Consider the following 27,009-nt stretch of genomic DNA (forward strand, 5'->3'; position numbering starts at 1 on the left):
TACAAAATAACTGCGAATAAAAAGAAGTGCTACAGCACACAAATATAAAAGTACTGAGACAGTACAATACGGATGCAATACTGCTTAGCGCTGTGATGAGAGGTTCAGCAGTATCACAGCCTCAGGGAAGAAGCTCTTCTTGTGCCTGCTGGTGCAGGAACAGAGGTTCCTGTAGCGCCTACCGGGTGGGAGGAGAGTAAAAAGTCCATGGCTAGGGTGAGATGCATCCCTGATAATGCTTTTCGCCCTGCCCAGGCAGCGCTTATGATACATGTTCTCAATGGTGGGCAATTAGGTGCTGATAATCTGCTGGGCAGTTTTCACCACACGCTGGAGTGCTTTACGGTCCGATACGGGACAATTGCCATACCACACTGAGATGCAGTTGGTGAGTATGCTCTCAATGGTACAGCAGTTGGTGAGTATGCTCTCAATGGTACAGCTGTCAGTATCCTGGGACAGAGGTGAACTTTCTTCATGCTCCGCAGGAAATAAAGGCACTGTTGCGCCTTTTTGATCAGGATGGAGGAGTTCAGGGACTAGGTGAGATCCTCGGAAATGTGGACACCAAGAAATTTGAAGCGTGATACACGCTCCACTACAGTTCCGTTGATGTAGATGATGTGAGTGTGACTCCTGGCATGTCTGAAGTCCACATGGCAGGTCAATTAAGGAAGAACAGATAACAATGGAGTCAGAGAAACTGGGAGAATGTGATTGTCCTTTTAGGAAGTGGGGGTCAAGGAGGTGCTTATTGTTACTTTTGCCCCAAGGTCTCCCATCAGCTTCCCTTGACATTATGGTTCTACATATCATGTAACTTTAATGTTTCTTTCTTATCCATCAATCCTCTGCTTTGAATATGCTTCAATCATCCACAACATTCAGTGTTTACTAAATCCTGTCTCTAAAGTGCTGAACAATGTACTGTGTCACTCACTTCTCCCACAAACAAATAATTTAGCTTGGCTTGCAAGTTTTAACCACAAGAGCTGACGATGTGTGTCAATGGGGATTTTCAATAAAAGCTTTTTGTGGAGGCACGTGATTAAACCTTGTGAGCAGTGAAATGCTCTGTCCATCCATGATTAATTTATGGACAATGCATTTCAAAACTGCTGGAAGAAAAAACAATGACAGCTATACACATATTGCCTGGAAATCTGCATTGCTTTGAAAAGTATTTATTCTGGTTGGAGTGCGCTGGCCCTTCAAATACTGTTGATGCACTCCTCTTGCGAAGAGGCTGTAGAGCGCATCTACTCTGATACAAACATCCTACAAACAGGTGTGGAGAAGGTGGACATTTCCTCGCACCCCAGTATGTCTGGAGCATGTGATCTACATGATGTGGAGAAGGCAAAAGAGGAAAAATCAGACCCATTCAGTATGTGGAGTGGGACAGATTTTGCAAAGCCAGGTTTGCAAAGCTTAGAAGAGTTCAATATCCGTTTTAGCAGATACGTCAATCGAACCCGAACCTTTAACCAAAGTAGCACTTCACTTGGGAAGCAACTGGAAAGTCTGCGGCAGGTCAGAGAGCTTGCGGGTCTCGAGGATGTATTTACTGAACAAATTCAGCAGAACCAGCAGAGAATCTGGGACCTGCACAATGAGCTTAACCATCTAGAACAGGAGCTGAAGGACGCACAGCGGGCTTTGGATGACTATCGCACCAAGTAAGGATCTGTTGCTTTACTTTGCCCTGCATTCTTTCATATCACCGTACTGAAGGGAATGTTGTGAAAAGAAACCCTTCTTTCTGTATTCTGTTTAGGATATAGATGTTCAGCATGTCTGTGGTCTGGATGAGACCACTTATCATGTTTATTTGGAATGTGTGAGGTTGTAGCCCATGCTGAGCATTTGAAAGGTTGTTCCTCTTGTAAATCAGCCTCATCAATCCATAGATGCCCAGTGCAGTGGAGGGTGAATTGGCTGGGACACCTGTCATCACTTTGCTCCTGAGCCTGGCCAAAGTCCAAGCAGTGAGCCATCCACCCAAGCAACTGCCTACCCCTCTTCCAAGGTTAATGTCTTGACAGGATACCCCAGAGACGGAAGAAGTAGTATCGACTAGTGTATGGAAGGAATTCAGGGATCAATGGGCACTGCAGGGACTGGAATCTATTTTAGACAAGAAAAATGTTTTATTTTAACTGTTGTAAATAAAGTTATTTTAAAATTGAAGAAACGTGCGTTGGACAGACCCAGAGTAAAATGGGAAAGTCTGATACTAAAGCATGAGGAAAGGGAAAGTAGAAATCTTTCTAACTCATCCAGGGTGTTTTATGAATGCAGCAGGCCAGGCAGCATCTATAGGAAGAGGTACAGTCGACGTTTCGGGCAGAGACCCTTCGTCAGGACTAACTTCTTTCAGTTAGTCCTGACAAAGGGTTTCGGCCTGAAACATCAACTGTACCTCTTCCTATAGATGCTGCCTGGCCTGCTGCGTTCACCAGCATTTTTTGTGTGTGTTGCTTGAAATTCCAGCTTCTGCAAATTTCTTCATGTCAGGGTGTTTTTTAGTCAATTCCTAATTTTGAAGAGTAGGTACTATTATAACAGGGAAAACATGGCAGCCAAACTTTGAAATAAACAGCAACATGGTAACAGTCAAATGATTGTTGCATTATTAACTGATGTTCATTGAAAGAATAATATTGTTCAATTTACCAAGGAAAATTGCCTTCATCTTTCTCAAGTACTGCCTTGGGAATATTTTAGGTTCAGCTAAGAGGCCAGATTTAACATTTCACCTTCAGATGAGATTACACCATACTTCATCTATTTCTTGGTGAAAATTATATCACAGGGATCTAAATTCAGGAAAAATCTGCAGTATGCAAAAGGAGGTTCATTATATTAGTCTAACTAATGATGGCAGCCTAAATCAACAAATGGTTTTTTCCTCCCCAGATTCAATGTTTCTTTAACTTTATTTATTTCCTATGATCATTTTGATTTTCATTCACCTTCTTCGATTATTTCTTTGTTTCTCCCTCATGATGTGCATTATTTAACCGTGTTTAGATAATGAGGGACATTATCAGTCCACCACTCATTGAGATCCCAGATCTCCATAGCCCTAACTCTGCCCCTATAAACTAGTACTTTCAGAATCAGAATTATAGTCACTGACACGTTGTGAAATTTGTTGTTTTGCCCAACACAGTACAATACATAAAGTATACTATCAATTATTATATAAACTATATACTATATATTCAGATATCCCACCCTGCAAAAACTGATTTCAGGGAGGTAGCATCATCAATTTGCGGAAGACTTCCGGGAGAGGTGTGATGTCTGCAATAGAGTAGCTCCTTAGCAGCCAGCCAGCTAGTTTAAATAACGTTAGCTATGCTAATGAACGAATGACACCTGTTAAACTCGCCTCAACATGTCTTTTACAGTCTTAACCCACCATGGGCAATAGAAAAGTCACTGTTGCAAACAGTGCAGCGAGCAACACTGTCATTATTTTTGACCCCTATTAGGCAGGGGTACACTTTAATGTAGTCTAGGGTGACATACGTTTTATATTTTCTTTTTATTTGGAACACTCTGCCATGGCGCGCTCTCGCTCTCTCTCTCTCGTGGTCGCTCGTGCGCTCTTTCGCGCTCTCACTTGCTTTCTCTCTCCCGCTCTCGCTTGCTTGCTTTCGCGCTCTCACTTGCTTGCTCTCGTGCTTGCTCGCTCTCAAAAAAATTGATTTCTATGATAATGTACATAATTTGCAGGCATCAGGGAGCCACTATTCATATGCGGGAGACTCCCGGAACTTCCGGGAGAGGTGGGATGTCTGTATATTTACAGTACTGTGCAAAAGACCTCGGCACATGTATAGCTAGGGTGCCCAAGACTTTTGCACAGTACTGTAATAAATTTTACGTGTTGCACCACACTGCTGCAGCAAAAAAACACAGATTTCATGACATAAGTGAGTGATGATTAAACTGATTCTGATATGTGTCTTTATTGTGGACTGAAAGTGGGAAGGGAGAGGGGCAGGAGGGGTGGGAGTGGGAAGCATAAGAGAGGCATTTTGTAAGAAATAATCAACCAATTGTTTGGAGTCAAATGACCTTGTCTGTGTCTCAGGACTGGATGCGTCTGCCACCTCCACCCTGGCACTCTTTCTCTGCCACCTGTCCCACACACCTCCCACAGCCCTCCCCCTTCACCATTCCCAGCATCCTTTGCTCCCTCCAGATTTACAAACTCTTTCAATGCTCCACATTGACAAATACAGTATTGTGCTAAATCTTTAGGCACCCTAGATAGATTTATATGCCTAAGACTTTTCCAGAATAATGTGTGTGTTTATATAGTGCAAAAGGAGAGCAAAAATATTGAGGTAGTGTTCATGGGTTCATTGTCTGTTCGGAGATCAGATAGCGGAGGGGATGAAGTTGTTCCTAAAATACGGACTATGTGTCTTCAGTACCTCCTTTCTGATAGTAGAAAGGAGAAGAGGGCATGCACTGGGTTGTGGGGGCCCTTAATGCTGGTTGCTGTCTTTTCAAGGCATCACCTTTTGAAGGTGTCCTCAATGGTGGGGAGGCTAGTGCAGATGGAGCAGGCTGAGTTTATAACCCTCTCAGCCAATACCACGTCACGGTGCAAATAATAACTGAGCCAATGAGTGCAGGAAGAACATCAACAAATGGTGAGGTGCTGAAACATGACCTGTTCCAGCAAGAAGAGAAAGAGGGTACTTATGTGTTTTACCTGTGTGTCTTCTGGGCAAGGTACAGGGAATATATCTCTCAGGATGTTTTGTACTATATTTAAAATATCCTATATTTGAAACCATCTTTTCACTTTCTCTTTCCTATTTTTATTCATCTTCCTCTGTCAGCTGACATCACTATCTTCTTCGTTATTTAGTGACCCTTGTTCACCTTATCATGGAGATGCCCTTTGTTCTCTCTACCTTGAATACTCTCCATTCCCCACAGCATAAAAATGCCTATTTTCTAAATTTCTGAGTACTGACAAAAGGCAATCGACTTGAAACATTAACTTTGCTCTTTTTCTTTCTCTCCACAATGAATACAGCTAGGTAGTTTGAAAAATTTCCTGTTCTTATTATGGCCATGAGCCTTACACTGACACCAGAGGGTAGACATTCATGTGCACAAAAGAGAAATAAAACAAAAGTTATCTAGGTTTACAGAATGCTTTTATTCCACTGGGATTTGACAGAAAGAGGCAACATTCAGGAGTTTGAAGTATATTTCTGCTGTCATTAATGGCAGGGATCAGACACAGTGGGATGGTTATAATCACTATTGAAATAAATCCAAGTTATCAGTCACAATCTATGGTTTAAAGACTAACTTTGTCTCCCTGTAGGACAGTTTGTCGCTCTCAATTCTGCTGATTAAGGTAATAAAGCTGTTAACTGGCATTTAATCAATGAAATTAAAAGAGAGAATGGATTCATGGTTAAGTAGCTTTAATAGAAATTTGTGCTGCATTCTGATTGTGTGAGGGAACTGTGAGTTTTCAGAGCTCCTTCTTGAATGGCACTTGCACTCTCAGGAACCTGGAGGGCTGTGGATAAGTTGATCCTTTATGGTATGAGGATAGAGGAGATCATTCTTGATGGTTTGAGAATGGAACACAGCTTATAAATTACAGTCACGTCTTTCAAGACAAATAAGGAAATCCTTCCATACATAAAATGTGGCAAAAGTTAGGAATATTTCTGTAAATGGTACAAGATGTTCAAACATTTCTTTGAAATATGAAATATGACATTTTTACTAACCATTGCGAGTGAGCTTTGGATGGAGATATAAAAATAGGTGAAAGATCTACCACAGTCTTATTGAATGTTGGGAAGGATTTCAGGGCTACGAGCTCTACTCCTGTTTTGCAGTGCAATACTGAGTCTGTTCAATCTTTTCTGCTGTTTGCACTTCTATTATTCAGCGTAATTTGCCATTTTCAATATGTTTGTTGTACAATCTTTTCTGTTCTTGCATGAAACCAAACTCAAAAATGGTCTTTAAAATATTCCCTTGCTGCAGGAGGTAATTTAAGAGAATTATGAACTACTTATTACAGTAACAGATTTTGTACACAGAGGTGAAATGGAACATTCTTAAATTACTCTGGTTTTCCTGATTATGTTTTGTATATAAAGACTGCCTTATTAATAACAGTGGTAACATGAGTGCATTGTACATTTTCTGTATTTCAAATATTTGTTTGTCCTTTCAGATACAGGACTGAATGTGAACATCATGAAAAGCTGCAGGATGGTGTTGTAAACCTAATTAAGGTGAACTCCTTCACTTTTACTATTCACTGAAATTCAGTACAACTATCTTTGTAGGAGCTTTGGGATATAGCTGGTGACTGATTGCTCTGGAAGAAGTTGATACATTAGTTGACCAGGAATCGATACTGACACCAACAGCATCATATAAGAGAACAGCCCAAAACCTTTGTGCTATATTCTATCTTAAGTGAATTAATCAAAAGTTTTGTACAACTAAAAATGGAGTATACAAAACTTGATGGCAAGTGATACAAAATGTTCTCAGTCAGATAACTGAAAGTGCTTGCTACCATTCAAAGAGTAGAATGTACATTCAAGGAGGAGAGGAGGCCTTAATGGATGTTTCCATTGGTAGGAGAGACTGAAATCCAAAGGCACTGCTTCAGAATAAGGGGTTTTAGAGCTGAGGCGAAGAGGAATTTCTTCAACCAGAGTGCAGTGAATCTGAGGAATTCATTACAACCAGAGGCTGTGGGTGTGCGTGTCATTGGGTGTATTTAAGGCAAAGATTGATAAGTTTTTGATTGGTACGGGGATTAAGGATTATGAGGAGAGGTAGACGGGTTGAGTGGAGAAAATAATCAGCCATGATTAAATGTCTGAGCTGCCTCATTGCTAAATGGTCTTCTTTTGCCTCCACGTCTTATGGTCATGTGACCTTTGAGACAGTTTAGCCATTCATTGAGAAAATCGCTCATCAGTATCTCAACGTGTGTTTGTTTTCCTTCAATACCCCTTTTTTTGCCAGACAAGATTACTGATTTACAAGAAACCTTGAGTGAAGTGAGTTAACCAGTCTTTGCAACTGAATGCCAAAGATGTGCAATTGAAGTTAATATGGGGTTGATTGATTCCTTTATGACTGAACATCTTCTGTGGTTTAATACTGGGCCATTAGCAAGGAAAAATATCAATGCTCTTTGAGTCACGTCTGCCTCTCAATCAGACCACTATGGGCTCAAGACTCACTCCACACACTTGAGCACAAAAGCAAGGCTGATGTGCAGTAGTGGTGTAATGCTGTACCAGAAGTGGATGACATGTAAAACAAAGCCTCCGTCTCTAATTAAGCAGAAAGTGTTGGAAATGCTTAGCACAGATACAGAAAAAAAATTAACAGAATTGCTGTACAGTCATCAACCTGCAGTATTAATCCTGTTTCTTTATCCACAGACGCTGCCTAATTTGCTGAACATTTCCAGCTTTCCCTGCCTTCAGTTTTCAATATCCATGATATTATGGGTCTGCACCTGCACTGCACATTCTCTTCTGTTTATCAATTCAATCAATGACAACCGACTGTTTGATTAACTAATATTGCAAGAGATTCTGCCTGGGCTGGACATCTTGATCAACACACATGAACAAAATGCTGGAGGAACTCAGCAATTCAGGCTACACCAGTGGAGAGAACTAAAGAAAACCCTGACGAAGGGTCCTGGCCCAAAACGTCAACTGTTTATGTCCCTGCATACATGCTGCCTGACCTTCGGAGTTCCTCCAGCATTTGTTTGAGTAGCTACCTTACGCCTCTTGTTACCTTTCCTGTAACTTCACTCTCTTACAATCCTTCACTCTTTGAATTATTACTGCACTTAAGTGGATGCTATATTGTGGATACTGTAGGGAGACTGCAGAGGAGATTTACAAGGATGTTGCCTAGATTGGAGAGCATGCCTTATGAGAATAGGTTGAATGAACTTGGCCTTTTCTCCTTGGAGCAACAGAGGATGAGAGGTGACCTGATAGAGGTGTATAAGATGACGAGAGGCATTGATCATGTGGATAGTCTGAGGCTTTTTCCCAGGGCTGAAACGGCTAACATGAGGGGACATTGTTTTACGGTGCTTGGAAGTAGGTACGGGGGAAACGTCAGAGGTAAGTTTTTCACACAGAGAGTGGTGGGTGTGTGGAATGCCTTGCCGGCGAAGGTGGTAGAGGCGGATACATAGGGTCTTTAAAGAGAGTCTTGGACAGGTACATGGAGCTTAGAAAAATAGAGGACAATGTGGTAGGGAAATTCGAGGCAGTTTCTGGAGTAGGTTACATGGTCGGCACAACATTGTGGGCCAAAGGGCCTGTAATGTGCTGTAGATTTCTAAATTCTATGTTCTATGTTAAGTCTTTCAGCGAAAGAGAACTACATTCTGTTTGATGCTAGTTCATGTTATAAGCTCTAACGAAAAGTGAAGCTGAAGCAAGCCAGTATTATTTGCCTGAGAACAAGACTAAGACAGGATATTATGACCTGGAGCAGACTGACATGTAAGCAAATCAGGATCCATATTAAAGTAATCCCTAAAGTGGCTAGTTACAGCACTACTAATGCAACACCTGTGATTTGAGAAAACACAGCAAAAAAAAAGAATGGGAGCAGTTGATTCAGTCCCTTGACCATTGATGAGATCATGACAGCTCTGTGACCTAACCTAATACCCCCGTGTGTGCTGCATGTCCCTTAACGATTTTCTAACAAAAGTCTATTAGTCTCTGATTTAAAATCAGCAATTGACCCAGCATCAATTTTCAGTCACAGAAGAGAATTCTAAACATTAGACAGTCTTTGTATACAGAAGTGCTTTACTTCTGAAAAGCCAGGTTTTTATGTTTAGACAGTCCTTTTCCACCTGTACATCATCTCCTCATAATTGGCTTGTCGTCTAGAGGTCTGGAAAAGACTAATACAGTAACAGAGTCAGAAAATATGTTGATCATGATGCTCTGTGTGGTTAAAAGGAAATGAGAACCTAATACAGACTCGCACACAAAATGCTGGAGGAACTCAGTAGACCTGGCCTTTGAGTTTCTCCACCATTTTGTGTGTGTGGCTTGGATTTCCACATCTGCAGATTTTCTCTTGTACATAATACAGCCTGAAGCATTACATAGTCAAAATGAAGACACAGAGAATTGGAGCAGGAGTAAGTTATACTGCACTTCAGAGCTGCTCAACTGACTTTCATTGCTCGTTCACCTCAGGAACCAGCTACTTCTTCCTCCTCATAGTCTTTGAGAGACATTAAGAGACATACTCTATGTGTATGTTTGTGGTCTTCTACTGCTATAGCACGTTCACCTCAAGGTTTGACATGTGTTCAGAGATGCTTTTCTGCACACCACTGTTGCAATGTGTAGTTATTGAAATTACAGTTGCCTACCTGTCAGCTTGAACCATTCTGGCCATTCTCCTCTGACCACTTTCATTAACAAGGCATTTTCACCCACAGAACTGCTACTCACTGGATGCTTTTCTTTCTGTTTCTCACACCATTCTCTGTAAACATTGGAGACTGCTGTGCACAAAAATCCCAGGAGATCAGCAATTTCTGAGATACTCAAACCACCCCATCTGGCACCAACAATCATTCCGTGGTCAAAGTCACTTAGATCACATTTCTTCTCCATTCTGTTGATAGGCTTGAATGACAACTGAAACTCTTGACCATGTCTGCATGCTTTTATGCATTGCATTGCTGCCACATGATTGGCTGATGTGATATCTGCATTAACGAGCAGCTGTACAGGTGTACCTAATAAAGTGGCCACTGAATGTATTTAGATAGTCCCCCGATTATTGTCTCCCCATAATTGGTTTGTCCATTAGAAGTCTGGAAAAGACTACTAGCAGAGTAAGCATCTACTTTGATCACAATGCCCTGTGTGGTTATGAAGAAATCTGAACATAGCACAGACTGAGGCATTACAAAGTATACAAAATAGGAGCATGAATAAGCAATTCTGCCCTTTAGAATTGCTCCACTGACTACAGCTGATCATTCATCTCAGTACCCAGTTCCTTCTTTCTCTCTATGTTCCTTGATCAACATTAAGAAACATATTTCCCTCCTTCTTGAGTATAAGCAATGACTTAGCCTCCACTGCTTTCTGTCAAAGAGCAAATTTTCTAGGTTTACCACCCACTCAGTGAAGAACTTCTAGTTCAATGTAACATAAACTGAGGTAATATCTTCTAGTTCTGACCTTCCCAGCCATCAGAAACACCCCTCCCCCCTGCATCTAGATAGTCTAATCATGTTATAGAGGTTGAAAAGCTTTAGTTGGTCAGTGATTATCACCACAAACCTTCAAACCTGTACAAATGTCATGAAAGTGTGCCTTCTCCATAGGATACAAATGAAGCTTTACTAAAGAATCTGGAACTCCAGGTCCGTACTCAGTTCCTGAAGGAAGATATTGACTCTACTAAAGAAAGAAACATGAAGGTATGTTCAAGCATCATTCTTCTAGAAATTAACATTTTCTCTCAGTATTGGTAAACAAAATACTCAATAATCAAAACAGCTTATTGTATTAACTCTGATTAAAGGCAGATGAGATTCAACATGGAGAAGCATTAGATGAAATATCTTGGTGAACAAAATGAGGAGAAAAATATAATCTAATTTTCAACTTAAAAATAAAACTTTAAGGAACTAGGAATAATGTTGTTGAATATGTTAACAAAGGAATTACGAAACTATGGGAACTTCTCATTTATGATTCAAGGTCTAGTATAAAAAGCTGTTCTTGGTCAAAATGCTATCTGTGTTATGTAGAAACAACTACACATTGTACTCTTTTCCACAAGGGCAAATTAATTTTGAAAACAGAATATAATATGCACATGGTACTATTTAGAATTTAATGCATTTAGCTGGACTGTCCAATTCTGGCAGAGTACTTTTTGAAAGAAGGCAAAGCTTTGCAGGAAGATTAGACACAAAATGCTGGAGGAACTCAGCAGGCCTGGCAGCAGCTATGTCTTCCTGCTGAAAAGACTCGGCCCGAAACATCAACTGTACTTTTTTCCATGGATGCTGCCCGGCCTACCGAGTTCCTGCAGCATTTTGTGTGTGTTGTTCGAATTTCCAGCATCTGCAGACTTTCTCTTGTTTGCAGAAGGATTCCAGTTGTCCTTATAGAACATGATAAGGGAATAAAAGATAATTAACATGATAATGTGGAGTACTGGATGTACTTTCCTTAAAGTAGAGAGGGCTAAGGGCAGATCTTTAATAACAGAAAGAATTCAGGGAAATGAAAAGAAACTGATATCAATAGCAAAAAAGTCAATAATAAAAGAGCACAGATTTAAGGTGAGAGACAAAACAACCAGTGAAAACTTAAGGAAAACTATTTTTAAACAGTTAAGAACTAGCATACTCTGCCTGATATGATGGTGGATACAAGTCAGAAGTGTAGTTGACATATATTTAAAGGAGGATAAAATATATCAAGATACAGGCTAAGAATGGGGAAGTGGTTTGGCTGGTTTGCTCTTCAGTGGAATTGACACAGACTTGATGCACTAAAAGACTTCCTTCTGTAATCTCCTCATCTGCAATTCCATGGTTACCTAGATCAAAATCTCTGTAAGAATATTGAATGATCTCATTTTTCTGTGTTTCCCTTTGAGCCCAAATGATTCTGAATTTAGGGTTTGTTTTTGAAAGATGTATGAGAGAAAAAAACTTGCTATGAGTGTTTTTGAAATGTACTTTTCACCAGTAAGCAGAATTTCTCTATGTAGGCAGCAGGTTTCTGAAGCACTGCTGTTGATGCAATATGTTAAAACAATATAGAATCCAGAATCATGAAAAATGACAGAATGAGGCCATCCAGCACATTGTGTCTGTACCTCCTCTTCCTGCCCAATTAACACCTACGGCCTCTGCTTCTTGTTCATTCTCCCAAACGCTCTCCCTCCCAAAAATACCTATCCAACTACTTTTTTTAGTCTATTTATGGAATCGACTTCAATCACCTTTTCAACAACGACATGGCAACCTTCCAACCAATTAAAATTCTTCTCCACTTCCTTCCATATCATTTACCAAGGGGTTTGGATTTATGACCTCCAGTAATTGATCCACTCACCTGATCGTTTTACCTGTTTCTGACTTGTATGACTATATCTGCCCCTTCGAAACCATTCATCATCTTGAAACTCAGATTACATCAGATCTTCATGTTCTCTGTTCCAAGGGGAAGTTGTTATTTTCCTGATATTTCCTTGTGGCTGTTTAATTTATGTGTCATATTTTTCATTCTCAACCTCAATAAAATTGCCACAGATAAAAAAGTAATATCACTGGGGAAGCATATCCTCAAGAGTCATATGACATTCAAAGAGGCCATTCAGCCCATACAGTTTATACTGACTCGCAGATCTAGCCTTATTTTACTGTAGCCTATTTTCTCCATATTGCCAGTAATGTCCCCTGATTTTCTCAGCCGCCGCCTACTCTAGAGGTAATTAACAGGCACCAACTATCCTCCCAAGCAGATAAATGTGGGATATTGAAGGAAAGAGCAGCACAGTGGAAAACCCAAACAGCCACTAAGCAAAGGCACAGATTCTAACTAGTACAGCATAGGAGGTCATGATTAAACATGGATGTCTGGATCTGTGAGGCAGCAGCTCTATTCATTGTGCTACTTTTGTAAGGAAGAGAAATGCTCAGCAAAACTGCTGACAAATTTTAACAGAATCTGTGTCTAAATGATGGAATAAATGCTGCTTACAATTGCAGCAGAGTTGTCAACCTTAATGTTCTAGGCCAGACCTGGGATCTCTGCCACATGTTTTACTGATATTACTGTCAGCAGAAAGCCAGCATTGGTTCAACAAAAACAATAATATATTTTGGTGGTAGCTTAATTCATGTGAAACATTCCAAGCCACTTCACAGGAGTAAATTTGACATTGAGCCATGCAAGGAGATATCAGGATAAATGATAAAATGTTTTGTTACACAGGGAGATTTTAAGAATCATCTTGGAGAAGGGAAAAGAGATATGTAGATAGATATTGCAGATGTTTGGTTTTGACAGCCGGTAGCGCAATTGACCACGAGGGAGGCAGAAAAAGCCAAAAATGAAAGAAGATAGAAATCTTAACAATTTACACTAGTGGAGGAGGTTGCAGAGAACCGATGGGGTGAGATCCTTCGTTCACTTAAAGCCAATAGCGAGAATTTCAAAATAAAAGCAATGTTTATTTAAGCACCAAAGTAGGTTGTGAGCCCAGGGATTGATGAGGGACCTGGACACATTGCAAAGTAAGGCATTGGTAGCACAATGGTACATGACTTCAGGAATTGAGGTCAGCACATTCTACAACTCACGCTCCTAAATCAAAGTGCTTACCTCATTATGTTTTTAATAAACTCCATCTTAGATGCTGAGAACACCAGTCTGTAGTTCAATGCCAGCAGGGCAGCAAGGATTCACCATTAACAAACACCTCCTCATTATGAGCTAAGAAAAATAGTAAAACTGATGCCAATTTTCAGGATGTCTTCAAGACAATTTCAAACTCGACTTTGAAGGGGACCTTGGGTTTAAGAGAGAAACACAGCACAGGGAGGGAGATTGGTAATAAAGCCAAATTTAGTCATGAAATCAAGAGAAATGCATTCAGAGTGTAACTGCAATGCTAAATTCACTGCCACTGGAGCTGGTTAATGTGAATAGCTTCAATGGAAAGTAGCAGATTAAATGAGTAAAAGAGAACAGACACTTAATGAAATATAGAAACACAATGGATAGAATGAGAGCAGGCATGTTCCTGGTATAATCATCAGCCCCAACTAATTCAGCCACATCTCCTGTCCTTGTCCTGATTATTTCCATGCAGAAGACAGAATGGAATGGAAATGGTCAATCTGAATGTAATATACGGTAACATATAATACTTTGATAACAAATTTTACTTTGACTTTGGCTTTGATGATGAATAGACATGATAATTGAAACATGCGGAAAATTAGGAAGGTATTTAAGTTTGTTCTAATTTCTATAGCTTTTGTATAATTAAATATCTTTTTTTTGTTTTGGGAAACAACAGGACACTGAAATTCCACAGGGATTCTCTTGCTCTCCTTTTAAACTATCTAATCTGATTTTGGGAATAAAATTTCAGGGCTAAGTCTATTTCAGGCTAAGCCTGCTTAATTTTCTGATGTCTTCCTCTGCTGTCCTTCTCTACAGAACCTAGCTGAGATTCAGAGCTACATGAATGTCCTGAAGCAAGTCCACCACCCCACAAGTTATGATTCACCAGCCTCTGAGGTATGCAGCATTTCAAGGCAATGGAAATGAATGCCCTTTTTTAACAGTATCTGTCCTGAATAAGTAATAACCAAGCAGCACAGTTGTCAACCTTATTGTCTTAGGCCAGATCTGGGATCTCCACCATGTGCATAGCTGCAGTGGAAGAACTATAAAATCTAATTATTTTTCCCTCTCCACAGATGTTGCCTGTCTTGCTGAGCACATCAGTTAATGCTTTTTGTTTACAGAAGTTGATCCTGTGAGTCACAGGGCCAGGATAAAATTAAGTTAGTGTGTAAAATAGGTCCAGCAAACCTGAGTTAGTCAAAATATAATCTATCTGGGAATTAGAGTAAAGGAACTCTGCAATTATACAGTTTCATTAGGTTTAATGCCAATAAGCTATTTAATGAGGTGTAGTTTCTTAAAGGTCCGGCTGGTGACGTAGTGGCATTAGCACTGGACTTCAAGGCAGATGGTCCTGAGTTCAAACCCAGCCGGGTCCCATCCTGGGCAGCAGCAGTATCTGCGCGGAGCAACAAAGTTTCTTAAAATTTGAATGGACTTGCCATTGGGTCAGATATTGAAGAAAAACAGTTTGCATAAGTGCAAAAAGCATCTCAAAATGCCTCATGGGAGCATTTTCAGCAACCATTAGCTCTACGATGAAGTATCAATCAACAATTTCTCTTTCACCTTTGGAGATTTTAACTGCATTAAAGGTTCATCATAACCACAAATTCTTGTTACTGCACAACAAAGTTGTATTTTCAGACCATGCACTAGATGGTGCTATGAAGCTTTGGACGTGTGCATTATTCCCAAAGACTGTTCACGTATTCCTGTTTAAATTCTTTTTTATAATTCTTCCCTGGTTACTTCACCCAGTGTGGATGTGTATCATCCAGTAAATGAGTAAGTAACTTGACACTATATCCATTAATTCTGATATTTGTGTTTAAAATTTTTATAGGTCTTGAAAGATTAACTCAACCATATTGGCACTTCTTAAAAATACAATGTCAAACTGCATCAACCTCTACTCTATTAACTTGCAGACTATATGCAGTGATTGTGTATATTCAGCATAACTGGTTAATATCTTTTGGCAGTCTGTCAGAATATAGTAAGCTTCAACACATATTAGTTTGGTCAGGGCATCCATTCCAATTTATTTTATTACAAGAAGGAAAAATACCTCTTTAATATTGTTCTTCTCTCATTCATAAAGATTAAGTGCAATTTCTACCATTAATGACATTTGGATTTCATTTTATAACCATGGAAAGGTCAGTTCTAATACAGTTTTAACCCATGTTATTTAAACTCTGTCCCATATGTCGAATGATAGCAACATGCCTTGTGAAAAGCATAAAAGAGATTAATTGGAAATGAGTGTATATGAAATTGTCAATATGAATCCTACTGACGTAACATATTTTATTCAGTACCTTCATATTTTTAAAGAACTAACAAGATGATTATCTTCTCAGGCATTCTATCTATGTATAGCATCATTGGATGATTTAGCACATGAGACAATCTGGCCCATTATATTAGCACCAGTTTGTTGAAGAGCAATACAACACACTGTTTTTTTAAAATTCATTTATTCAGAGTGCAGGTATTGCCGGCAAGACCAGTATTTTTTGTCCATCCTTTATAAGCCCAAATTTCTTTCCCCTTCATGTCCTTAGCCAATTCCATTTATTAAAGTAATTATTGAATCTGCCTCTAGCAGCATTTCCAAGACCCCATTCCAGATCATAACACTATGTCATATTTTTAAAGAAAGGTCTTCTATCATATTTCTGATTCTGCCTTTAATGTGTCCCCGCCTGTGTAGACATATATAGAGACATTGCCAGTGCTCTCAAAAGAACATATATTGGCGCATCCCATAGACTGAGGCAATCACATGGCTGCCGGAACTCCTAGGAGCAGATGCTACAGCACTTATTAGTAATCGGCACTAACCAATCTTATACTGCAGAGTTTTTTGAGGAGGTTACCAGGAAAGTTGATGAAGTAAAGGCAGTAGATGTTGTCTACATGAACTTTAGGAAGGTTTTTGACAAAATTTCACAAGGAGGCTGGTCAGATAGGTTCAGTTATTTGGCATTTAGGATGAGCTTCAAAAATTAGAGTCATCCTGATGAAGGCCCAAAATGTCGACTGTTTCGCTCTTTTCCACAGATGCTGCCTGCCTTGCTGAATTCCTCCAGCATTTTGTGTGCATTAAATTGGAATTGACATTGGCTTTGTGGTAGAAGACAGAGAGTAGTAATATATGGTTGCCTCTCTGACTGAGGATCTGTGATTACTGTTCTGTCACAGGCATCTGTGCTGAGTCTGTTGGTGTTTGTTATCTCTATCAACATTCTGGATGATAATGTGGTAAATTAGATCAGCAAATTTGCAGATGGCACCAAGATCGGGGGTGTAGTGGACTGCTAGGAAGCCTATCAATGCTTGCAGCGTGATCTGGACCAGCTGTGAAAATGCCTAATGGAATTGAATGCAGACAAGAGTGAGGTTTTGCACTTTGGGAGGACAAACCAGGGCTTATACAGTAAACAGAAGGGCACTGAAGGGGGCAGTGGAACAGAGGCATCTGGGTGCACAGATCTATAATTGCTTGAAAGTCATGGGTAAGTAGGGTCATTAAGAGAGCTTCTGGCACATTGGCCTTAATAAATTAATGTACTGAGTACAGGATTTGGGATGTTATGTTGAAGTTGTATAAGATGTTAGCGAGGCTTAATTTGTAGTACTGTGTGTAGTTCTGCTCACCAACCTACAGGAAAGATATCAGTAAGATTGCAAGAGTGTGGATAAAATTTACAAGGATATTGTCAGGACTAGAGGACCTGAATTTAGGGAAAGGCTGAGTACACTAGGACTTCATTTCCTTGAGCATTGGAGAATGACGGGAGTTTGATAGTGGTATACAAAATTATGAGGGGATTAGACAGAGTTAATGCAAGCAGGCTTTTTCCACTGAGGTCGGGTGCGACTTGAACTAGTGGTCATAGAATAAGGGTGAAAGGTGAAATTTTTAAGGGGAACCTGAGGGGGATCTTCTTCACTCAGGGAGTGGCGTGAGTGGGAAGTTTGAGTAAGTACTTGGACAAGACAGGTATGAAGGGCTATGGCCTAGGAGTGAGTGAATGGAACTAGGCTTAATAACAGTTTGGCATGGACTGGATGGGTCAAAGGACATGTTTATTTGCTGTAGTGTTCTATGACTCTCTTGCAATGGGTTGAGCAGGGAGCCTCACCTTCTACATGACTGAATACATTCATAGAGGTAAAGGGAGCAAGAGGCAGTCTCAAACTTTTTCATCCTGAGGCCTTGAGGAATCTGGTAATTTTGTCTATTAAGAAAGATCAGCAACTTGCGTCTTGTGTACTCTTTGCACTCCCTGTTACTACTATACCAGAAAATATATTTCATTCACATTTATAGCTGATAATGAATTAACAGAGTATATTTATGAAAAGGAATAGCTTAGGATCATTATTATGAATTGATCAGATGTATGTCAATGTTTGGAATGCTTTATTATGTGCCTTTATGGTTCTCTGTAATGTCCTCTATATTTCTGTTGTTATGTCAACATCTTGTACTTTTTACCCTTAAGAAAGGTGAGAAAGAGCTGATTTTGTGAAGTGACAACAGCACAGTCCAGATTTTTCTCAAAGGGCATATTACGCAGTGTTGTGAATCATGTTATTATTATTTCAGGTAGAAATATAGATCTGTGCCATGCTTTTCATGGCCTTGGGGGTTTTCCAAAGCACTTACATTCAATTAAATGCCTTTTTGAAAGATCCTCAGTGATGAGCTGGAGAAAGTGCAATAGATGACTCATGCAAGAAAGTATTTTGAGGCAATTGGATAATGACAAAATAATCACTTTCATAAAGGGATAAATATTGACTGGGGACCAAAGGAATTTCTATGAAAAGTGCTATTGAAACTTTTGTGTCTATCTGAGAATTCATTTAGGGCCTTGGATCTACACTAAATACCATGACTTCTGAAAAAGACTATATTGGATGGCTGCATTACAGAAGCGGCAGCTCCTCAAAAGTACCCTCGTGATGATGAAGTGCATTGGGATGACCTCAGGTCATGAAAGGCTCAATAGAAATGTGTTTGAATCTCTAGTATGAGACTTTATGAAGTTGAGTCCCATGTTACAGATCGAAACAAGTTTCTACAGGGCTATTCATAACTTTTAGGATCTTCTGATCAGGGTGAGAGTGATACCGTTGAGTTGAAGACAATTGGTATAACTGTTATCACCTGCCCCAATAACAAACACTGATTAAATAATGGTTTATGGTCTAACAAAAATGATTATTTACATGTCATGTTTTTAAAGGGTGCAATGCAAGAGCAGGGAACCAGGAGCATGGAGGGGCATTATTTGGATCAGATGCAGTCATACAATGAGCAAATTGAAGATCTGAGGAAGAAGACAGAAGAAGCTGAGACAAGTTTGGAAATGTGCGCCAATGAGTGTCGACAAGTTGTTATGTATCAACAATCGTTGGAAAATGAGCTGGAACGCTACAAACAGTTTATTGCTGATGAAGATTACCAGTAGGTTATTGGATTATTATGGTTCTTGCTTTGAATGCTCACTAAATAGCATGTTGAAGTTACAGAGTCACAGAGAGATTAAGCTAGAAAAGTGAAAACTTTTTCATTATAGCCTTGTCAAAGACCAGTCTAATTATTCCCGCTCCCTGCTCTTTCCCCAATATGAAGCAATCTTTTTACCTCATTTTTTTCTGTAATTTACCAAAGGGAAGGTTTTGGAGTATAATGAAGGTAGAGTGGAGCTTACTAATATACAGTAATGCGACATTATGAGATTAAGGGGAGGTAGTGTTGGATCTTTTGAAAAGCATTAAGGTGGATTAGTCCCCAGAGCCTGACTGCCTACTATATATTCTAGAATATAGAAAGAAATGCACAGGACAGGAAAGTAGCAAATGTTGCACCTTTTTTCAAGACATGAAGTAAGAATAATCCAGGTAATTATAGGCCAGTGAGTCTCACATCAGTGGCAGGAAAGCTATTGGAGAGGATACAGAGGGATAGGATTTAAGTGAATTTGGAAAAGCATGATTCAGCTTGGGAATTTTCTTCAGGGCAGAACATGCTTTACAAATTTGATCAAGTTTTTTGAGGAGGTGACAAAGGCAGCGGACATTACCTACAGTGACTCCATGGTGGGTTGATCCAGAAGATAAAGATGTATGGGATCCAGCGTGAATTGCAAGTTTGGATTCCAAACTGGCTTGTTCATAGAAGAAGAATAGGATAGGGGTGGAAGGTTGTTATTCTGGCTGGATGTCTGTGACCAGTGGTGTTTCACATGGATCAGTGCTGTGAACTCAGTTTTGTGTATTCTATATCAATGACTTGGATGAAAATGTTGTGAGGATTAGCAAGTATCCAGATGACACTGAGATTGGTGAAGCTATGGATAGCATTAAGGACTATCAAAGAATACAGTAAGATATAGATCAATTACAGATATGGGCAGAGAAATGGAAGATGGCGTTTAATCTGGGCAACTGTAAGATGTTGCACTTTAGGAGGTGAAATGAAAGGAGAAAGTATACAGTTGATGGAAGGCTCCTTAATAACGTTGAGGTACTGAGGGATCTTGAGGTCCAGGACCGTTGTTCACAGAAAGTGACTACACAAGTAAATAAGGTGGTAAAGGAGGCATATGGCACGCTTTCCTTCATTGGTAGAGGCGTTGAATGTAAGAGTAAGAAAGTCATACTGTATATGTGTAAAACTTTAATCACATTTCACTTGGAGTATTGCATGCAGTTTTGGTCACCCCAATAAAGGAAGGATATGGAGAGTAGAGGTTTACCAGGATGCTGTCTGGATTAGAAGGTATGAGCAATAAGGAAAGGTTGGATAAACTTGGGTGGCTCTTCTTAGAGTGCCTGAGGGAAGACCTGGATAGAAGTTGTTAAAATTATGAGAGGTATAGATAGAGTAGACAGTCAGAATATTTTCCCTGATGCAGAAATGTCAAACACCAGAGGACATGATTCTAAGGTTGGGGAAGAAGTTTAAAAATGATGTGAGGGGCAGGTTTCACTCTGTAGAGCCTGGTAGGTACCTGGAGTGGATTATATGGGGGAAGCAGACAGTTAAGACCATGACATAGGAGCATAATTAGGCTATACATCACATCAGATCTGCTCCACCATTCAATCATGGTTGATTTATAACCTCCCTGAACCGCATTCTCCTGCCTTCACCCCATAACCTTTGACACCCTTACTAATCAAGAAACTATCAACTTTGAATACAGCTACTGACTTGGTCTTCACAGTTGGGATCAAACTTGACACAACATCATGAGCTGATGGCTTGTACAATGTTATATGTAGGTGTACTTGAGGATTGTAGGAAATTGTGGATCATAAAATGTTCATTTCTGTTTTCACATAAACATGTTGATCCTAGCTGAGCACAATTTAAACAATTATCTGCTGGATATTCTAATTATGCAATAATTTATCCTTTTGTCAATTGAGACAAGAGACTGCTATAATAACATGACAGATAATAATCACCACCTGAATACTGATGGAAAGTACCATGCATTCTTTGTGGATCTACAATATACACAGAACCTCTGCAACTTGAACGTTTCCAGGAACATTTTTTTTTCATTGTCGTGAGTTTTTTGTTTGCCTATTGTGCTTCTTAATCTATGCCCAGTTTCCTGCCAGTCAGGTAGAACCTACACATAATATGCAGTTTGGGGTTCTGTCCAGTTTTGTTTTTTGTATCAATGAATGCAGTTTGAGCTATACACACTATAAACTTTGATACTTACTGTTGAGTCCTTAGTAGCCATTGTCAGCAGCACCCCATTGAATTCCTGTTTCATTATGGGGGTTCAAGACAGAGGATTAAAGAAGCAACTTTGGAGTAAGATCCTACTTGTGTTCATGTAGCAGAATATATGAACAATCTGGTAGAGCACTGGTTAGGTAAATAATGAAGTAGAATTTGATTGGATCCTTAAAATTACATGATAAACACGTCAGTTTGAGCCCCATAATCCAGTTCCCACACTTCCTACTTAAGCCAAGCTGGAACCTGATTGTATTATGTAGATTGAGGTGCTACTCAGTTGTGTTTCTGGAGTATCAGCCATTTTCCAACTACAAAATAGATGCTTTTCATTTTTCAGATTGGAATCCACAAGCCCTTTCACAACAAGTTCTCAATACAAGTTTGGACAAGATTTTCCAGAGGGCAAAGGTAAGACTAAAATTAGTAAGGAAGATGCCACCATTGTCTCTACATCTCTGTAATAATCTGTTGAGGCCTTTCAACATTCAATAGGTTTCAATGAGATCCCCCTGCGTTCTTCTAAATTCTAGTGAGTACAGTCCAGAGCCATCAAATGTCCTTTATATGATAAGCCTTTCAATCCCAGAATCATTTTTGGGAATCTCCTTTGAACCCTCTCCAATGCCAGCACATCCTTTCTTAGATAAGGGGCCCAAAACTGTTCACAGTTCTGCAAGTGAGGCCTCACCCATGCCTTGTAAGGCCTCAACATTACATCCTTGCTTTTATATTCTAGTCCTCTCAAAATGAATGCTAAGATTGCATTTGCCTTCCTCACCACTGACTCAGCCTGAAAATTACCCTTTAGGGAATCCTGCACGAGGACTCCCAAGTCCCTTTGCACCTCAGATATTTGAAATTTTCTCTTCACTGTATTGGCATCATGACTAGGTGTAGATGTGGAAACAGAGGTCCTAAAGGTCCTAACCCCATCTCAAGGACAGCCATTAAAAATATTTATACAGCACTGCAACTCATTTTGTCATTCTGCAGTCAATCTCACTACAGGGTCCCAAATGTCTCACAGCTCTGCCTGACATTAGGAGCTCATGGAGTTCTTTGCATTCTGTACTGTTATAGGTTTAAATGTAAGTGAATTATCTTTACCATGTTGATGACTGCTCTCTTTTATAGCAAGTGAGAGGCAGTGATAGTGGGAGGAGGGAATTGTCACTGGCCTCTCCTTCAGAACTGATTCTCTATGTATACCTGGATCTAAATCCACACCTATTCCTATTCAACCAGTGCCCTTGTCTTTGCAGATCTAAATTTTGAAACTAAACCGCCCCCCCCATGATCATGTCCTCTCCAGCTGTTATAATGTCCTTTCGTTTCCTGACCGCTCCCCCCCCAATGCCTTTGGGAAAAAAATTGAAACTTCATCTCATAATTTCCAAGTCCTCCCAGTGCAGTCTTCAGCCATGTCTCAAATATTGGAATGCACTCCCTGTCTTCAAGTTTCTTTCCCTCCACCTCCTCCTTTTTGTGATACTTAGCTATTTGACCGAGGTTTTACTTAATGTCTTCTTTGGGTGCTTGGAGTCAAATATTGTCTGTTAGCTACTTCTCTGAATATAGCACAAAAAATGAAACTGCCAGAGTGTTAGGGGATAATGATAGCTGAACTTGAGAGAGGTTAGTGTTCAGGTTTAGGTGGGATAGCAACATGACAAATAACGGTAGAAAGTGCTCAAAAACATTTGGTCACTTATGAACCATCTAATTGAAAATAAGGTACTGGGAAACTGAAATAAAACCAGAAGATAGGAGAAATACCCAGCAGGTCAGGTGAGATCAATGGAGAGAGTAACATAACTTCAGGCTCATGACTTGTCATAGGTCTCAAATTTTAGTTCTGTTTCTCTCTTCACAGGAACTGCCCAACTGCTGAGTATCTCCGACATTACCTTCTTCCGAGAATTCACAAATTACTAACCAAAAATCCAAGATGTGTAATGATATTTACTCTTCTGGAGTTTATCTGATAAAAATATAATAAAACTATTACTAAAAATTAAATATATAAACACAAAATACAAAAGAACCAACAAATTTTGTCTCTTTTTATCTCTTCCATATTGTGTTTCTTGATGCATGCACAGAGAATGTGCTTTTTTTTGTACAACAAGTTCATTTTGTTGTCTAACAGTATTTTTCTCAAACATTTTTCATATTACTTACCCTCAAGATGTCTGGAACAGGGTCGGGTTGTTCAGGTCCAAATTGTAAAGCCTAAAGGACCACGCAAAGGAATTTTTCAAAGTTTTGATGTTGGAGAGCTGTGCACCTTACTACAGCATCTGCAGCCGCTTGTGTGTTTCAACACAGCTACTGGCCACATAAGAGATTTGCTGTGGAAACTGACAAGGCAGTCTCTTAAGTTGTACCAATATCCTTCCCCACCCCACCCCACCCCAACAACACCCTACCATGAATCAACAGCCTCAGTACTATTATTATGTTGTGGTGACAATCATCCTTTAAGAAAACATCTCCACTCATAACGTGGATTCAATGGGAAATCAGGCTTCCATTGTGGAAAACTGTGATATGAATAGTTTTCTAATAATACAAACCCTCCGTACCATAGAGGTCACCTGTATCTGTAAAAGCTAGATTTGATACTTTGGTATTATTTATAGTAATTTTATATCATGTTTTCTTTTAAACTTCTTTCACTGGCAGTATGACATTGACTGGTTTTGAAATTAATGCATGGGCCACCTATTTCTAGATCGTCAATATCTAAAACTGTCAACTGTGACTTTTTTCCTCTCTAAACTTGATTATTCTAATGAATTCAAATTTGTCACCTTGTTTACACTCCACTCACTTGATCTCACCCTAATCCCGGCTGCCTATATAGTAACACGTACAAAGTCCTGTTCATCCACTACCCCAGAGACTGCAGACTTTCAGATAAGTAGTTTAAAAATTCTCTGTATTCTGCAACTCTGGTGCCCTCATTCCTTCATTTTTGTTCACCTTTAACTTGACTTGATTGAACAATACCTCTGGCTATGGAACTCCTCACCCTCAACCTTTTTCTTCTTCTTTTAAGATGCTCTATAGAATGCTCATAACTTTGTCTTTAATGGCCTAGCTTTCTTCTGATTGATAGCTTGTCTTCCTGTTAATGTTTCAGTAAGTTTTATACAGAGTACAATATAAGCTGTGATGTTCTTGTTAGATAAATAAGGATAGATTTATTTGTAACTTGATTTTTAGTTCTACCCTTATTTGATTTTAAAAATGATTCATTAAAGCTATTCAATAATTAGTAAAATATTCAGTTTATAAGGACAATAATATATTATCTTTATGTATGTGCCTTTAGTTGTGTCACATGTCACAAGTCAAATGCCATTTTCAAGGAAATAATTTAAAAGCAAAGATATCCTGTCTCAGGTGCCAGTGAAGAGGAAAAGGTGCTGGAAGAGTATTCAGAAACCTTTGTCCAAACTGGAAATGTGGAAGATAAGGAGGATAAGGAGGGAGTCTGGGATGTAGCCCTGGATGATGTACCAGATGGAGCACAGATAAGTAGGGTTTATGATGCATTGTGTAACATAGTGAGAGAGAGAATGAAAAAGTACAAGAAACCAGAAGTTCCTGCAGCAGAGTTTTATGCCAAAGGGCACCGTGTGTTGGTTACAGGTGAAGCCAGTTATACGGATCCATTCTTCTGTGCCTCAGTTCCTGCGAGAAGTCAAGTTACCGTAACTTTTGATGATGATCACCATCTAGGTGACATGGACGTTCATCCCGAACCAGGTCCACCTACACCATTAAGAGACAATGGAGACGGTGATGGAGAAAATGGATTTGAGTCCACTACTGAGGAAGATGAAGATAAGCATGAAGATAAAAAAAAGCAAGATGATGAAATATCAGATGCTAACAGAGAGCCCAAAAAACAACCACTTTCACCACCAGCACCAGCCCCAATTTCACCACAACCAATGCCAGAACCCTCAGATAATAAGCCAGCACCTTTCAGTGGACCATCTGAGCCACACCCTGATCTGAGTGCCCCTGAAGACTTGGGATCTAAATTTAATAACAGTCACAAAGAACAGAAAGATGGTGCGGAACAAACCAGGATTACCATACCAGCACAGCCACTGCCATCAGATAAGAAGCAACAAAAGGAACCGAAGTATAAATACTATGAAAAAATAGAAGTGATTGAAGCAGTTGAGACATTTACAGACAATAAACTGCAAGGTTATGAAGAAACCTCCACAATTGTTGAAACCACAGTAGAAAAGACAAATCAGGATAGGAAAGCAAAGAAACTTTAAATTATTTGTATTAAAATAAGTATGTTTTTATAAATTGTAATTTGCAGATCGAAGCTAAAAACTGTAATTTTATAACAAAAAACTTTAAATTGTTCTTAAAAATTAAGTTGGTACTAGCACCAAAAGGTAGATTAGCAGTTAACAACTTTTGTGTGCTATTGATGAAAATGACTGATTTTTGATATTTTTCTTAGAAAATATTAAGAAATATAGAGACAATATAGAATCTTGTTTCATGTTGTAATTCACATTTAGTTCCTTAAGGAATTCAAGTTCACTTTAATAAGATAAATACGGATTTATATTAACAGAACTTTTCTAGGAATACTTAAGAACAATTAAAGGGCTTAATGTAATTGGTCAAGTGTGCAGTGTAATGATAGAAACATTTTAGAAAGTTTAATTGGTTTATGTGTTTTAAATATCCTGAATGAAATTATCAATGAATTTCTGCCAGTGATCAATGTGTTCTGTAAAACAAAACATAATAAATCAAACCGGTTGAGGCTTACTTGTTTTGATGAAGTTATTTGCATTACTTTTATATTTCTGATCTATTGGTGTCAGAACTCTTATATAGTTGATCATTTGCTCCACTCTTCCAATTTTTCAGTTCTATTAATTTTAATTAGTGGCACAATTGATGGTTTTGTGCCTTATTGCAATTCAAGTGAACTGGTTATTTTAGTTAAATAGCATCAAATTAAGGTTGTATACTAATACATTACAACAAAAATTATGCAAACCTAAAATTATATGTTTTTAAAATTTTTCGCACTGGCCAGTTTATTGTGTGTATAGACTGATACTTTCTCTGCAGTACTAAGGAACTGCCACACTGACAGAACTGCTGTCAATAAATTATTAAGCGTAACATGTTTATGTTCCATGAATGTGTTCCACTTTGATGTGTGGACTTTGAAGATGCAAGGCTCTATTTTGTGCAGTGACAAATGTTAATCCAATACTTAACATTGCAAAATCAGATTATGTGTTCATCATGACATTGGTACTTGCATGATTCTGCTTTGCAAATAGGATTCTGTTTTTCTTGCATTAATGCTGCAATTACACTTTGAAAAGAATTGCACTGGTTTAATACTGTTTTAGTGGCATAAGCTACTCTGTAAATGCAAGACTGGAAAGAATAGCTAGTTTCCTTGAAGAAATAAGTGAATAGTTTGGATTGTTTTCACAATCCAGTAGCTCTCATGGGAAAATTCCTGGTGAATTTACAAGATTTATTAAAGCTTATTTCACAACTTTAAAAAGGTCAGAACTTCAGTAGTCCTGCATTAATACCAACATTAATATAAAAGCAAAAAAAGCTGCAGATACTGGAAAGATGAAATAAAAAACAGACTACAGGAGGCACTTAACAGACAACATCAATAGCATCCCTTCACAGATGCTAGCTAAACAGTTGAGCATTTCTTGCTGTGGT

At 39.1% G+C, this 27,009-nt stretch overlaps 1 protein-coding gene across 3 annotated transcripts; it reads left to right on the forward strand.

Moving 5' to 3' along the window:
- Window positions 1-1,244: 1,244 nt before the first annotated feature.
- Window positions 1,245-26,066, forward strand: LOC134350138 (filensin). 3 transcript variants are annotated; one of them, XM_063055082.1, is made up of 8 exons: window positions 1,245-1,679; window positions 6,236-6,296; window positions 10,424-10,519; window positions 14,289-14,369; window positions 18,743-18,963; window positions 21,599-21,669; window positions 24,670-24,804; window positions 24,919-26,066. In XM_063055082.1, the coding sequence occupies exons 1-8, from the start codon at window positions 1,324-1,326 to the stop codon at window positions 25,563-25,565; spliced, it is 1,668 nt and encodes a 555-aa protein (XP_062911152.1). In that variant the 5' UTR covers window positions 1,245-1,323; the 3' UTR covers window positions 25,566-26,066. The 3 variants fall into 3 exon arrangements, with proteins under 3 accessions (XP_062911152.1, XP_062911150.1, XP_062911153.1); XM_063055080.1 differs by having other exon boundaries at window positions 24,670-26,066; XM_063055083.1 differs by lacking the exon at window positions 24,670-24,804.
- Window positions 26,067-27,009: the final 943 nt, after the last annotated feature.

The sequence above is a fragment of the Mobula hypostoma genome, chromosome 8, assembly GCF_963921235.1.
Source record: "Mobula hypostoma chromosome 8, sMobHyp1.1, whole genome shotgun sequence".
Lineage (NCBI taxonomy): Eukaryota > Metazoa > Chordata > Chondrichthyes > Myliobatiformes > Myliobatidae > Mobula > Mobula hypostoma.